Source organism: Pseudopipra pipra, chromosome W (assembly GCF_036250125.1).
Source record: "Pseudopipra pipra isolate bDixPip1 chromosome W, bDixPip1.hap1, whole genome shotgun sequence".
Classification (NCBI taxonomy): Eukaryota; Metazoa; Chordata; class Aves; order Passeriformes; family Pipridae; genus Pseudopipra; species Pseudopipra pipra.
Genome location: NC_087580.1, coordinates 32559654 through 32573013, shown reverse-complemented (window position 1 = coordinate 32573013; position 13360 = coordinate 32559654). Strand labels below are relative to the sequence as shown.

General features: G+C 54.5%; 2 protein-coding genes across 2 annotated transcripts in view; one reads left to right on the top strand and one right to left on the bottom strand.

Moving 5' to 3' along the window:
* The window catches only part of LOC135405252 (zinc finger protein 271-like), a 129531-nt gene that overhangs the window by 79758 nt on the left and 36413 nt on the right, over positions 1 to 13360 (top strand). The window lies entirely within an intron of this gene.
* LOC135404590 (olfactory receptor 14J1-like) lies at positions 10524 to 11495 on the bottom strand. The gene has a single exon (XM_064639325.1). It carries the CDS (start codon positions 11493 to 11495, stop codon positions 10524 to 10526), a length of 972 nt encoding a protein of 323 aa, XP_064495395.1.

Below are 13360 nucleotides of genomic sequence, written 5' to 3'. Positions count from 1 at the left end.
GCCAGGACAAGTTTGGAGTGATGGAGATTGTTTTCCCAAGTCACCATTCTATGGGATAGGGCCCTGCTCTCCTGGAGGTGCTGAACACCTGCCCAACCATGGGAAGCCAGGAATGAATCCCCTGTTTTGTTTTGCTCCTGCGTGCAGCTTTTGTTTGCCCTTATTAAAGTTGTCTTTATCTCAACCCACGAGTTTTCCAGCTTTTCCTCTCCCAGTTCTCTCCACTGTCCTGCTGGTGGGGGAGTGAGGAGTGGCTGGGAGGGGCTTGGGGGCTGCATGGGGTGAAACCACAACAGCCTTTGTTGGTGTCCAGGGTGGGGTTGGGAGTGTTGGAGGTACCCACAGATGTGTCTGGGATGTGCTGCTGAAATCTGCAGCTGCTGCTGCTGTCTGGGGCTCCTGGCTGTGTGTCAGAGTTTGGGGCTCCGTGGTGGCTGGAACTCCATGTGAACTCAAGCTGAAGGGCCTGTGACCTGTGGGTGAGTCCAGGGTGGAGCAGAGACCCCCCTGCAGCCCGGGGAGGAGCCCACACTGGAGCAGATTTGCTGGCAGGACTTGTGACCCCTATTATCAATATGAGACTCCAGTCTTTCAGTTTAAGGCAATTGCCCCATATTCTGCCAATACAGGCCTTCGTAAAACATATCCCTGTGATTTCCTTAGACTGTGAGGACCATGTGTTCATCTGCAAACACCTTGGAGAGTACCCAGGGATCTCCCAAGAAAAGATTTGGAGGCCTCAAGCCCATGACCACTCTTTAGGGACTAAGGAGCTCTGGGCTCCATGGTGTGGAGACTGAGGACAGTGCAGGGGTAGCCAGAGAGGGCTTGAAGGGGGTTTTCACAGATGAAAGATCCTTTTGTCATAGCAGGAAGCAGCATGAGAAAGAAATAATGTCAAGTTCAGCTGGAGAGGTCCAGACTGGAAACAAAGAGAAAGGAGTTTCACCCTGAGGGCAATGGTGTGATGCAACACATCACCCAGAAGGAGTCTGGATGAGCCCAAGGCTTTGTGTGTGCAGGAAGAGCCAGGGAGGACGCAGAGATGTCAGTGCAGGAAGGTGCCAGCCAGGTGGGGCAGCCGGGGGGATGACGACAGCCTGCAGGGAAAGGGGCAGGGCATGGACACCGTAGGACAGCCTGGGCTGGAGAGGAGACAGGGATGGGGAGAAGCTGAAAGGCCCTGACACAGCCACCTTCTGCAGGCCTTTGGCCATGGCTGCTGTCTGTGCCCCTGATGCCAGGAGGAGGGGGGTGGCCCTTGCAGCCCTGGGGCCTCATGGCCTCCTTGTCCCTGCTCAGCAGCCTGGCAGGTGCCACCCCATGGTCCTGCCCTTGGCATTGCACATCCCACATCCCAGTGCCCCAGGAAGAGCCCTGAGGAATGAGGCAGGGACAGGATCTGCCTTCCCAGAGGCTGGGGGTCAGGCCTTGGCCTGTTGGATTAAGGAAACAAGTCAAGGTTTCCTCAGCATCAGAGCCACCTTTCCCTTGCTTGTCCATCCTTGTCATCACTGTCTGCAATTTTCTGCTCTAACTGGAATCTGGGGACACCTTCTCAGTTGTGTCCCACAGTGACACTCATTAGCACTACAAGAAACTTTAGTGTTTCAATCTCACTTTGACTTCTTGAGAAGTTGTTAGAACTTACTCTCAGGGACTGAGTCTCATGTAAACAACATCAAAACCCCTGAGGGTCATGAAATGCCTGGGGCTGTTGCTGTGCTGCTGAGCTGGGCTGGGCTCCTGGCACACAAGGAGCGCCTGGCAAGCAAGAAGAGCTTCAAAGAGACAGCTCTGCTGGTGAGCAGCTCCTCTGCACAGCCCAGCAGGGCTGAGGGCACTGCCTGCAACACCCAGGGCACAGGAGAGAAGGCAGAGAGATGAGAGGCAGCCTGGGCTGGGAGGTGACTGAGCTCTCACCACGGGAGAAACCTTCCCAGGATTTGAAGGAAAAATTCTCTGGCTGTAGGAAAGTTCAAATTCTCTTCCTGGAGGGATCTCCTACAGCTGCCACATCCCACAGCTTCTAGGATCTTTCAGCAGGACTCTCCCAGTTGCTGCAGTGCAGGGGAAGTGGCCATATGGCAGAGCAGGGCAGGAGCTGCAGGCAGCAAGGGCAGAGAGGAGAAGGGAGCAGGAGGTTCAAGGGATCCTGGGGTGGGAGGACAGGGCAGAGCTGCTCAGGGCAGGAACCTTGCCAGCCCTTTGCCATGGTCAGGCTCTGGCTGCAGAGCAGTGCAGGTGAGTTCCTGCAAGTGCCTCTCCCAGCTGCCAAATGGCAGCAGTGGCAGGAGCTGTCAGGATGGCTCTGCTGGATTTGCTGGGGTGCAGCAGAAGAAGCTGCTGCAGAGCAGGACTTGCTGCTGCCCCATCGGAGGCCCAGGGCCAGAAGGTTCCCTGTGCCAGGGCTGGCTGTGGGGTGGGAAGGTGGGGGTGCAGCCAGGGGTGCCCAGGGCTGTGGTGCAGAGCAGGGTCCTGCCCCCAGGGCTCTGTGTGCTGGGGCAGGGACTCTGCTGCCTGCCAGGGTCAGCTCTCAGCCCGGCCAAGGAGCTGCCACGGCCCTGCAGGGAGAGGGGGGGGTGGAAGGAGTGACCCCTCTGGGCAGGGCAGGGCTGGGCAGGGCCCTTCAGCTGCAGGCTCAGGGCTCCTCACAGCTTCAGCTCCACCTCCTCCATTTCAGGGGCCCTTCTCAGGAAGCACATCCCCCCAGAACACCTCCCCCTTCCCAGCCACAGCAGGCTGTCTGGGATCTGCTCTGCAGCCCCTGCCCAGGCAGAGCTGCCCCTGGGCACTGGGCTGGGGATGGCTCTGGCAGCACTGGCAGGGAGCTGAGCTGGGCACAGGCAGGGGCTGCTGGCAGGAACAGCTCCTCACCCAGAGACAGGCAGGCAGGGAGAGGCAGCTGCTGCCACAAGGGCTGGGCAGGGGGATGTGGGCCCCTCCCTGCTGTCCCTGTGGCACAGACCCCTTCCCTGAGCAGCTCCTGCCTGGGCTCCTTTCCCAGCCTAAGCAGAGCCTGTGCCCTCAGGCCCACGGGGGCTGGGCTGTGCATTGCCCTGCAGCAGCCAGAGCCCAGGCAAGGACAGGGCCCTAATTTCCAGCTGTCTCTCTGTGTCCCTCCTCCCTTGGCAGCAGCATTGTGGCATTTCACTGCCATCCCCTGCTGCCTGGGCTCTCCTTGTTCTCACCATTGGCTTTTCTGAGCCAGTGTGGGGTTTGGAGGGGGCAGATTCCTGTCCAGACACAACCCCTTTGGGTGCTGCTGTGGGAATGTGTCTGTGGGAGCCAAGTGCCCAAGTGCCCTCCAGGCACCTTCAGGGTCTTCAGCTGTTTGCCTGGGTGTCCTGCAGGGCTGCAGGTGCCCTCCAGAAGGGCACAGCTCTGCCATAGGATCTCTGTGCTGCACAGGATCCCCATGGAGAAAATTCCTCAGTGCTAAATCCATGGAAATACGCTGGGCAGCTGCAATCAGCATTTTGTGTCTGAGTCTGGGAGGGGAGAGATGAAAAGGTGAGGAGTGTGTCAATCTGTTCTTTGGACATGGATTCCTGGGTATCTGTGCAGTTTCTCTGTAGGGGAACAGTTGAGTATGATGCTCCTCCAGCTCCAAGCTGCCAGCACAGGGCAGCTGAGCACAGGACTGATGGGCAGAGCAGCTCTTCTCTCTGCACTGAGGGACCGTCTCTGTGCCCCTCAGAATGCACAAGACTTGACCTGCAGTGCAATAGAAATGTCAGGGATTTCAAACATCCACAACCACTCCTAGGTGGCAGGTGCAAGTGGGTGAACAAATACAAAGAATTCCCTCAGCTCAGTCCTTCATTTGGGCAAATTGCAAACAGCAAAGCTGAGAAGCTCTTGAATGTATCACAAATACCTTTAATTTGAGATCACCCTGCATTCCAAGTTCCCTCTCTGAGCAGAGCAAGAAGGAGTCCTTGGGAGCCCATCACAAAGTTACTGCTTCCCATGGTCCCCTCAGGCAGCAAAAGCCAGAGCTCAGGGGAGGGAGCTGCAGGGAGGTCTGAGTGAGGAGAGAGAGCCTGAGAGTGGGGTGGCTGTGAGACGTGTAATGTTTGCCTGCAGAAGCCCGGTCTAACTCAGCAGTGACTTTTCCTCCTCAACAGATTAAAATACTCTGATGATGGAGTAAATGTCCAACAGCAGCTCCCTCACCCAGTTCCTCCTCCTAGCATTCTCAGACAGGAGGGAGCTGCAGCTCCTGCACTTCTGGCTCTTCCTGGCCATTTCCCTGGCTGCCCTCCTGGCCAATGCCCTCATCCTCAGCGCCGTAGCCTGTGACCACCACCTGCACACCCCCATGGGCTTCTTCCTGCTCAACCTCTCCCTCACAGACCTGGGCTCCATCTGCACCACTGTCCCCAAAGCCATGCACAATTCCCTCTGGGACACTACAACCATCTCCTACATGGGATGTGCTGCACAGGTCTTCTTCTTTTTCTTCTTCATCTCAGCAGAGTTTTCCCTCCTCACCATCATGTGCTACGACCGCTACGTTGCCATCTGCAAACCCCTGCACTACGGGACCCTCCTGGGCAGCAGAGCTTGTGCCCACATGGCAGCAGCTGCCTGGGCTGCTGGGTTTCTCAATGCTCTGCTGCACACAGCCAATACATTTTCTCTGCCTCTGTGCCAGGGCAATGCCCTGGGACAGTTCTTCTGTGAAATCCCTGCCATCCTCAAGCTTTCCTGCTCACACTCAGGTGACCTCAGGGAAATTGGGCTCACTGTGGTTAGTTCCTCTTTAATATTTGGTGGTTTTGTTTTCATTGTTTTCTCCTATGTGCAGATCTTCAGGGCTGTGCTGAGGATCCCCTCTCAGCAGGGACGGCACAAAGCCTTTTCCACGTGCCTCCCTCACCTGGCCGTGGTCTCTCTGTTTGTCAGCTCTGCCATATTCGCCTACCTGAAGCCTCCCTCCATCTCCTCTCCATCCCTGGATCTGGCCCTGTCAGTTCTGTACTCAGTGGTGTCTCCAGCACTGAATCCCTTTATCTACAGCCTGAGGAACCAGGAGCTCAGGGACGCTCTGAGGAAAATGATGACTGGATGCTTTTCAGCAGCAATAACCTGCCTATTTTTCTCTGTACAGCATTCATAATGAAACTCATGAGCATCTCAGCCTTCCTTCTCAGGTCTTCGTTGGTAGTCAGGGGGTTCTTCTTGTCAATACGTTGCACACAATGAAATTTTTTTATTCATCCCCTCATCTGGATCACTGTTTACCTCTTGAATTTGTCTCTCTAACTCTGTAATTGAGTAATCATTCTATCTCTATATTTCAACAAAATAAATTCTCATGCAGTGCCACGTTTATCAGAGATCTTTCCTCTGCGACTGTGGTGTGTTGACCTTGGTCAGGTGCCCACCCAGCCACTCCATCACTCCCCTTCCCAGTGGGAAAGGGAGTGAGTAAGGCAGAAAAAAAAAAACAACCCATTGGTTGAGATAAGACAGTTTATTTAAAGCAAAAAGGAAAGCGAAGCTTGCACGTGCAGAGGTGAAAAACATCAGGGTTTGTTCTCTGCTTCCCATGAGCAGCCATGGTCGGCCACTCCCGAGGAGCAGGGCTTGGGTCCGCGGGACGGTTCCTCAGCAGGCAGCCATCAGACAATGAATGCCCCCCTCCTGCTCCCTGCCTCAGCTTTTAGAGCTGAGCTGACCTCCCATGGTCTGCAATGTCCCTTGGGTCAGTTGGGCTCAGCTGGCCTACTTGGGTCCCCTGCCAGGCTCTTGCCCTCAGCTAAGGAAGGAATGTCCCAGTGTTGGTGCTGTGCTCAGCAGTGGCCAAAACACTGGGGTGTTCTCAACCCCCTTCCAGCTGCCAATGCCAAGCCCAGCCCTGGGAGGGCTGCTGTGGGGAACTGAACTGCAGCTCAGCCAGACCCAACACACCAACAGAGAGGAAAGATTTTGATGAGGTAAAAACAGACTCAGGGAATGCTGAGGGTGCTGAAACACTGACGGTGCAAACACTCCTGTTAGGCCTTTACTCTCTTTGTAACTTCAAATCCCAACACTACCTAAAAGTGCTGCCCCTCCCAATTGAAAGGAATCCAGTGCTCTAATTCCAAACTCACCCTGAACTCAAAGGCAAAGTCCAAACCCAGAACTCCAGACTCTTACCAATCCCAAACCTGTATGGTTGGTATGAAAACCTAAGCTTTAATCCTAACTCAGCCCAAAACCCTCTTCCCCTAATCATGAACCAGACACTGCCAGCAGAACAACAAACCTCCCCAAGTTCTGCATAATCCCCACCCTGAGCTCTAAATCCCAAGCCCTGACCATTAACCACCCCCACAGCCCTTGGGAGCAGGGCAAGGACCTGGAGGGCCCAGAGCAGGCCCAGGGGGTTGGCAGAGGAATGGGAGGTGACCTGGATCTGCTCAGCTCTGCAGTGACCCCCAGGAGAAGGGCCTGGGCTCTGGGAGGGATGTCCTGTGGCACAGGGGCTCAGGATCCAAGTTCAGAAGGCCAAGTGCACATGGCAACAGCCAGAGCTGGTGCAGAGACATCAGGGAGGGTCTAGAAATGCTGCTGGGAGGGGGGTGGGAAAGCAGGAGGGGTGTGTGCAGCCTGCAAGGCCAGAGCAGCAGCAGGGCCAGGGCAGGACAGCCTGCAGGAGAGATGGTCAAGGGCTCTGGCAGGGCTGCAAGGCCCAAAGGCACCCAGGCCTTTGTCCCCTCGCCCCTGGCAGCTGCCTCTGCCACTCAGGCCACCACAACCAACTTGCCTGGCAGGTTCTGCCCTTGGTTTCTGCCTCGCCCCTCCCTCAGGAGCCTGGCAGGGGTTGCCCAGTTTTGGCCTTTGTTGTTCCTCCCCCTCCCATCCCAGTGCCCCCCAAACAGCCCTGAGCCAGCCGGGAGGGACAGGATCTGCTGGGCCAGGGCCTGGGGCTCAGGCCTTGGCCTTTGTGCTCCACAAAACCAAGGCAGGCTTTGCTCAGCATTGCAGGGGCCTGCCCAGAGCCTTTGTCTGCCTGCACTCCTGGCCTCCAAGGAGCTGCTCCAAGGAGTCCCTGGGGAGGCTTTGTCAGTGCCTGCCCTCAGTGGGGCCCAGCAATGCTTCAAGTGACTTGGAGTTTGGCTTCTAACTTCTTCAGCAGCTGCTTCAATCTTCTCTCAGTACCTCAGCATCATGGGCTGGGCTGCAAACACACTGTGGGGCTCATTAAATTCCAGAAATCCCTCAGGATCTCTTTGTTTTCCTTTAATTGTCTTCAAGGCAATTTCAAAACAAGTCTTCAAATTTGTACTTTTTTTGTTTTAATTCAATTATGGATATTTTTTAGTTCAGAGAAGGGGTGATAGAAGTGTTCTCCAAGTGATCTTGATGCTGAGTGTCTCTGCAGGAGATCCACACTGACCCTGGATGATCAACCTTGCTCCTCACCCCCCAACCTCACCAGTTCTGACATGGCCCATCTTGGACTGACAGCTGATGCAACTCCAAACACACTGTGGGACCCATTAAAACATTGAACAACAAATTATTTTTCTTTCTTTAATTGTCTTCAAGATATCAACAACTAATTAGAGTTATTTTGTAGTTTAGCTAAGGAGGAAGATTTTAAAGTGAATGATTTACACAGAGCCTTGGGATGGAAGACGGTCAAGAGCAAAGGATTTTGTTCCAAAGACAAGGGGGCAAAAGACATTAGTAGCATTTAATCATTGCCCAGTTTAACAGTTATCAGGTGATTCAATAGCATGTGCTATAAATTTAACAGTGACTGAATTATAGATTCACAATAACAACCTTCACACCACAGTCAATTCACATCCACACCCAGCCAGAGATGTGTGGACACATCAAGAGCTGGGTGTGGAAAGGTCCCTCTCCCAAATTCTCCTTGTCGTCAGGGAAACACTCCCCCAAATCCCTTTGTGTTTCCCAACAGACAAGGGTCACAGTTGGAGGAGTGTTTGTTGAGGGGCGTCAGAATTGTCCTGGGCATCAGTGAGGGTCTTTGGAGTGTTGCAAACTGGAGGGTTCCCGAGCTGGGAGAGGCTGCCAGAGGTGTCCCACTGAGAGGGAGGTGCTGGGGAGCTGCCAGGGCCTCCCTCAGCCCCACTGGTTGTGGGCTCCCAAGGGGACTGGCTTTAGTGATCTGCTGAATTTCCATCCTGGTGTCAGGAATGACTGGAGTTTCCAAAACATTTTGAAATTGTATCCTAACCGTTCCATTTGGGTTACGATTCAGGTAAGGAACGTTCCAAGGCTATCCCGTGTTCCCCATCTCTTACACCCATTCAAGTCAGCTGGATGGTTTATTGACAATGTGTCCCGAGGGGCAGCACCTCCGATGCCATAGAAACCCCTCCCCCTGGATTAGGAAACCTTTGGAATTCAGGAGGTGTTCCAGTGGAGCATGAAAATGAACAGCAATTTTCCTAAAGCCCAGACCCCAGCAGAACAAAGCCAGGCCCCCTCAGTGTCAGAGCAAAGGTCCCCCATCCCTGTGTCCCTGTGGCCGCTGAGGCGGCAGCGCAGGCCCGAGGCGGTGCCGGGTCCCGGTGCAGCCGGGGCAGAGCGGCGGCTGCGCGAGCGGCAACCCCGGCGGTGAGTGCGGCAGCCCCGTGGGAGCGGCGGCTCCGGGCACAGACGCCGGCGGCAGCCGCTGTGGCTCCTGGAACCGAGTGGCCATTGGGACACTGCAGGGCCTCCTGGAATCCAGGGGCGGGTGGGACACTGGGGAGCCTCTTGGAGCCAAGGGAACCCTGGGATGTTTTGGAACATTGTGGAATGAAGGAGCCATTGTGACACTGCAGGGCCTTGAGGAACCAAAGGAACCCTTAGAGGTTTTGCTACCTCATGGAATCAAGGGGCCGTTTCTGGCAGGATGCTCTGCTCTCACAATACCTAAACAATGGTCAAGAGAATGCAAACAATGCACACTCTCTGTGTTGAGTCACTGCTGGTGTTGAATAATGTTGTATTAGCATAATGTTGAATTATGCTAAACCCAAAATACTTCTTGAAACTTCAAACACACATCCTGCTTTTTGAAGCAAGATTTGACAGATAAGCTGCTCCCTGGCCTGCAAATATGTCTGGCAGTCAAACCCTTGATAACTATAAAAGCCCCGTCATGGGGCAGATTTATCCACAGACTTCCGTGAAGTGTGTGGAGCTTCTGCCATGAAGCAGGGTCAGCTCTTCATGGTCACTGACCAGGGGTTAAGTGAAAGAGAGAGAATTATCCCCTGTCGTTGTGGGGTGAGTTACCTCAATCTCTGCTTCAGGATTGTTTCTTTATGCTGGCTTTGATCCAATTGCTTTAATAGAATGACTTTGATAGACTGCACTGTCCTATCTTACACTGTACTACTAGGGGGTTTTGGCTTTTATACTGTGAAGTAAATAATTCTGTTTAAGGTCTTTCATCTGTTCACTTTTCTGATCAATTTTTTGTCCATTTGTCATAATAAATCATTGTTTTTATAGAAATATTTCTGATTTGCCATCACTGTAACCTGCAGGACAAAGTGATTGAATCACACCTCTATAATTCCTTCAATCTAAACCAAAATCTGAGCCTGAGATTGTATCCAGCCACCCCCAGGCTCCTCTCTTAGAAAAAATTTAGAAAGCAAGGGGGTCCTTTCTGCCCCTCGTAGCTCAACGAGACGGCTTCTGCCATCAACTTTGTCTAAGCCTTCCACCCCCCCAGCCCCAAGCCGTGACACAGGGGCATGTCTTGTGCATGCAGTGCAAACATGGGCTCCTGAGCTGGTCATTTGCTGTCCCTCCTTGGAGGGAAGAACAAGCCCAATGGCCTGGGGTGAGAGGCCAGTGCTGGGAGCGGCGCTGGCTGTGCCAGGGCACTGCTGGGTGCCCCCACCCTGAGCACTCCCACCCTTGTGCTGGTCACTGCTGTTTTCCTCTGCAGGGCGTTGTGTTGGGCACATCCTGGAGAGCAAAGTGGAAAGCAGATGGAAGCTTTGAGGCCCTGGCCTGAGGAGATGCCCCTGCAGGATGGCAGTGCTGCTGCAGAGGTCAGCTCTGTGCCAGCAGTGCCCGTGGCTGTCCCTGCCTGCAGTCCCTGGACAGTCCTGCAGCAGGACTGGGACCCACTGCCAGAGCACTGAGGCCTCCAACAACACAGGGCTCTGAAGGACAGTGTGGAAGGGAAGGGAGAGGAGGCCACGCAGGAGAAGGGCTGCTGCTCCCTGGCAGTGCTGCTCTGCTGGGACTCTTTTCTGGCCCAGCTCTGCACAGAGGCCCCGACCCTGCAGCTGCAGAGAAGTCAGAGAGGAAAGATGTCAGGCAAACAAGTCAATGCAGAGTTCTTTATTTGGTTTAAACACACAGTGAGTACAATTGCCAATTTGTACAGCCTGTGGGCCAGGCTAGAAAGGCAAACACTGAACTGAAAATGGTGTTTAAAGATTTTTTGTTGTGAACAAATTCTCACAAAAATAACACCCCTCCCAGGAGCAACAAACAGAGAAGATATGGTGGGCCTGTCATGAAGTCCATAACAGGATTGGCCTTTAATTATGTCCATAACATGCAGAAGAAGGAGAGTTTATTGCTTCTGAAAAACACCCAGTTATGATTTTCCTCAGGGCATCCTTGATCTCCTGGTTCCTCCGGCTGTAGATGAGGGGGTTCAGTGTTGGAGGAACCACCAAGTACAGAACTGACAGGGCCAGATCCAGGGATGGGGAGGAGATGGAGGGAGGCTTCAGGTAAGTAAACAAGCCAGTGCTGATAAACAGAGAGACCATGGCCAGGTGAGGGAGGCACGTGGAAAAGGCTTTGTGCCGTCCCTGCTGAGAGGGGATTCTCAACACAACCCTAAAAATCTGCACATAGGAGAAAACAATGAAAACAAAACAACCAAATGCTAAAGAGCAACTAACCACAATAAGCCAAATTTCCCTGAGGTAGCCTGAGTGTGAGCAGGAGAGCTTGAGGATGGGTGGGATTTCACAGAAGAACTGGCCCAGGGCATTGCCCTGGCACAGGGGCAGGGAAAATGTATTGGCTGTGTGCAGCAGAGCATTGAGAAATGCAGTGGCCCAGGCAGCTGCTGCCATGTGGGCACAAGCTCTGCTGCCCAGGAGGGTCCCGTAGTGCAGGGGTTTGCAGATGGCAACGTAGCGGTCGTAGCACATGATGGTGAGGAGATAAAACTCTGCTGTGATGAAGAACAGAAAGAAAAAGAGCTGTGCAGCACATCCTGTGTAGGAGATGGTTGTGGTGTCCCAGAGGGAATTGTGCATGGCTTTGGGGACAGTGGTGCAGATGCAGCCCAGGTCTGTGAGGGAGAGGTTGAGCAGGAAGAAGCCCATGGGCGTGTGCAGGTGGTGGTCACAGGCTACAGCGCTGAGGATGAGGCCGTTGGCCAGGAGGGCAGCCAGGGAGATGGCCAGGAAGAGCCAGAAGTGCAGGAGCTGCAGCTCCCGCCTGTCTGCCAATGCCAGGAGGAGGAACTGGGTCATGGAGCTGCTGTTGGGCATTTGTTGCCTCTAGATGTGGGGCACTGTTCAAGGAGGAAATAACAGTGACAAGTTAGGGCAGAACATTCTGAGAAAATTCAAAGCCTCTTTCCAACACCCCTCTCACTGCTCCGTTGGTTTTCCTTTTCTAGGAGTCTCTCCTTCAGCTCCAGGGCTGGAGCCCTGCTCGGGGTTCACTACATCTTCCGTGAGGAGCAGACCCTCTGCCCACTGGCTGTGAGGGGTCAGCCCTGCTCTGCACCCGTGGGGTCATGGGCATGGTGGGCACAGGGATCCCTTCTGGTGTTCAGCTCTGTCAGATGGAACTGCTCTCAGTGCAAAAGGACTTGTCACCATCTGCACTCCCAGAAGAACCAAGAGAGCAGAAGGCAGTTTCAGAAGTTTGGGTTTGTTTTTTTTAGACTCCCCTCATCTCTGCTGAGGAGTGTTCCTGAATGTCAGAACCCCTCAGCAATTCTGATGCACTCAGGGAGAACAGAGCAGGTCCTGCCAGGCAGGAGGATTGTCTGGGGCTTAGTGCAGAGTGAGGGGAGCTGGTCTGTCCCTCTCTGTTGTTCGCAACTGCCCTGGCTTTGCTCTTTCCTGAGATGGACATTGATCACACTCTCTTTTTGGTCTGAAAAGCCACCAGACCCTGTTGAGAGCAGAGGGATCCATCCCAGACCCCTTAATGTCTCAGCCTGTCTCAAGGGCTCAGCACCCCACTTGGAGCCAAGGACACCCGTGGCTCATCTCCCCAACCCAACAGCATCTCCTGGCATGGGCACAACATCTCTGCCCCTCTCCACTGGGGCTTTCAGAGAACACAGCTGTGCTAGGAGGATGATTTGCATTCTCCAGGGCAGCTCCCAGCTTGGAAGGACACCTCAGAAAAGAGCCAAGTGTCCTAATGACCGAGTCTGATTGAGGGAAAAAGAGCTCCTTACCCAGGCCCACAGACTTCACTGCCCACAGCCCCACAGGGCAGAGGACAATGGGAATGTCTCATTCCCAGGGACACACCTGCCATAGGGGAATCCCAGGAACAGTGTTGGACTAGCTTGAACTCCCCTCCCAGTGAGCCTGACTGAGAGAAGGAGGGAACAACCTCAGGACCAGGGGCAAGCTGAGAACCAAGGAAATGCACAGGGAGGGTCCAGCTGGGAGAGGCCAGGGCAGAGCCCACTGGGCACTCAGGGCAGCCTTACCCTGAGCCAGCTGGGCCACCTCCCAGACACCAACAGTGCCAGCAAATTGTTCTCAGCCCTGGGCAGCTCCTCACAGTTCCCTCTGCAACTCAAACCAGCAGGCATGTGGCTTGAGAGCTTGAGAGAAATCCCTGCTTGGACCTTCCCCTCGAAGTATCCCCTGGAAAATATCCTGGGGTGCTCTGGTTCTGTGAGCAGCCCTGACCCATGGAAGTCTTGCTTGATAGCAGAAGAAAACTGTCCTGCCCTGCCAGGCTTTGCTCTTTCCACCCCCAGCCTCTGCCCAGCCCTGAGGGAGCTCCCCAGCCCGGCTGAGAGCTGCCCCTGGCAGTGGCAGAGCTCCTGCCCCAGCACAGCCCTGGGCTGCAGGACCCTGCTCTGCAGGACAGCTTGGGGCAGCCTGGGTGGCACAGCCTGGCTTCACAACCCTGCAGCCATCCCTGGGAGAAGGGAACCCTGCTGGGATGTGCCTGGGATGGTGCAGCAGGGAGTGGGATGTGCCAGCATTAGGAGATCTTTGCATCAACTGCAGACACATTGCCCTTCATGCTGACTTACCGGGAGGAAGCCTGGAAAGATTCCTCCAGTGGATCGTCCTCTCGACTTCCCTCCAAGCCCAGGCTGTGTGTAACCTCTCTCTGCCTTGCTTTTGTGCCCTGGGTGCTGCAGGCAGTGCCC

Coding starts and splice junctions, on each gene's coding strand:
- LOC135404590 (XM_064639325.1), bottom strand. CDS start 11,495: ATGCCCAACAGCAGCTCCATGACCCAGTTCCTCCTCCTGGCATTGGCA.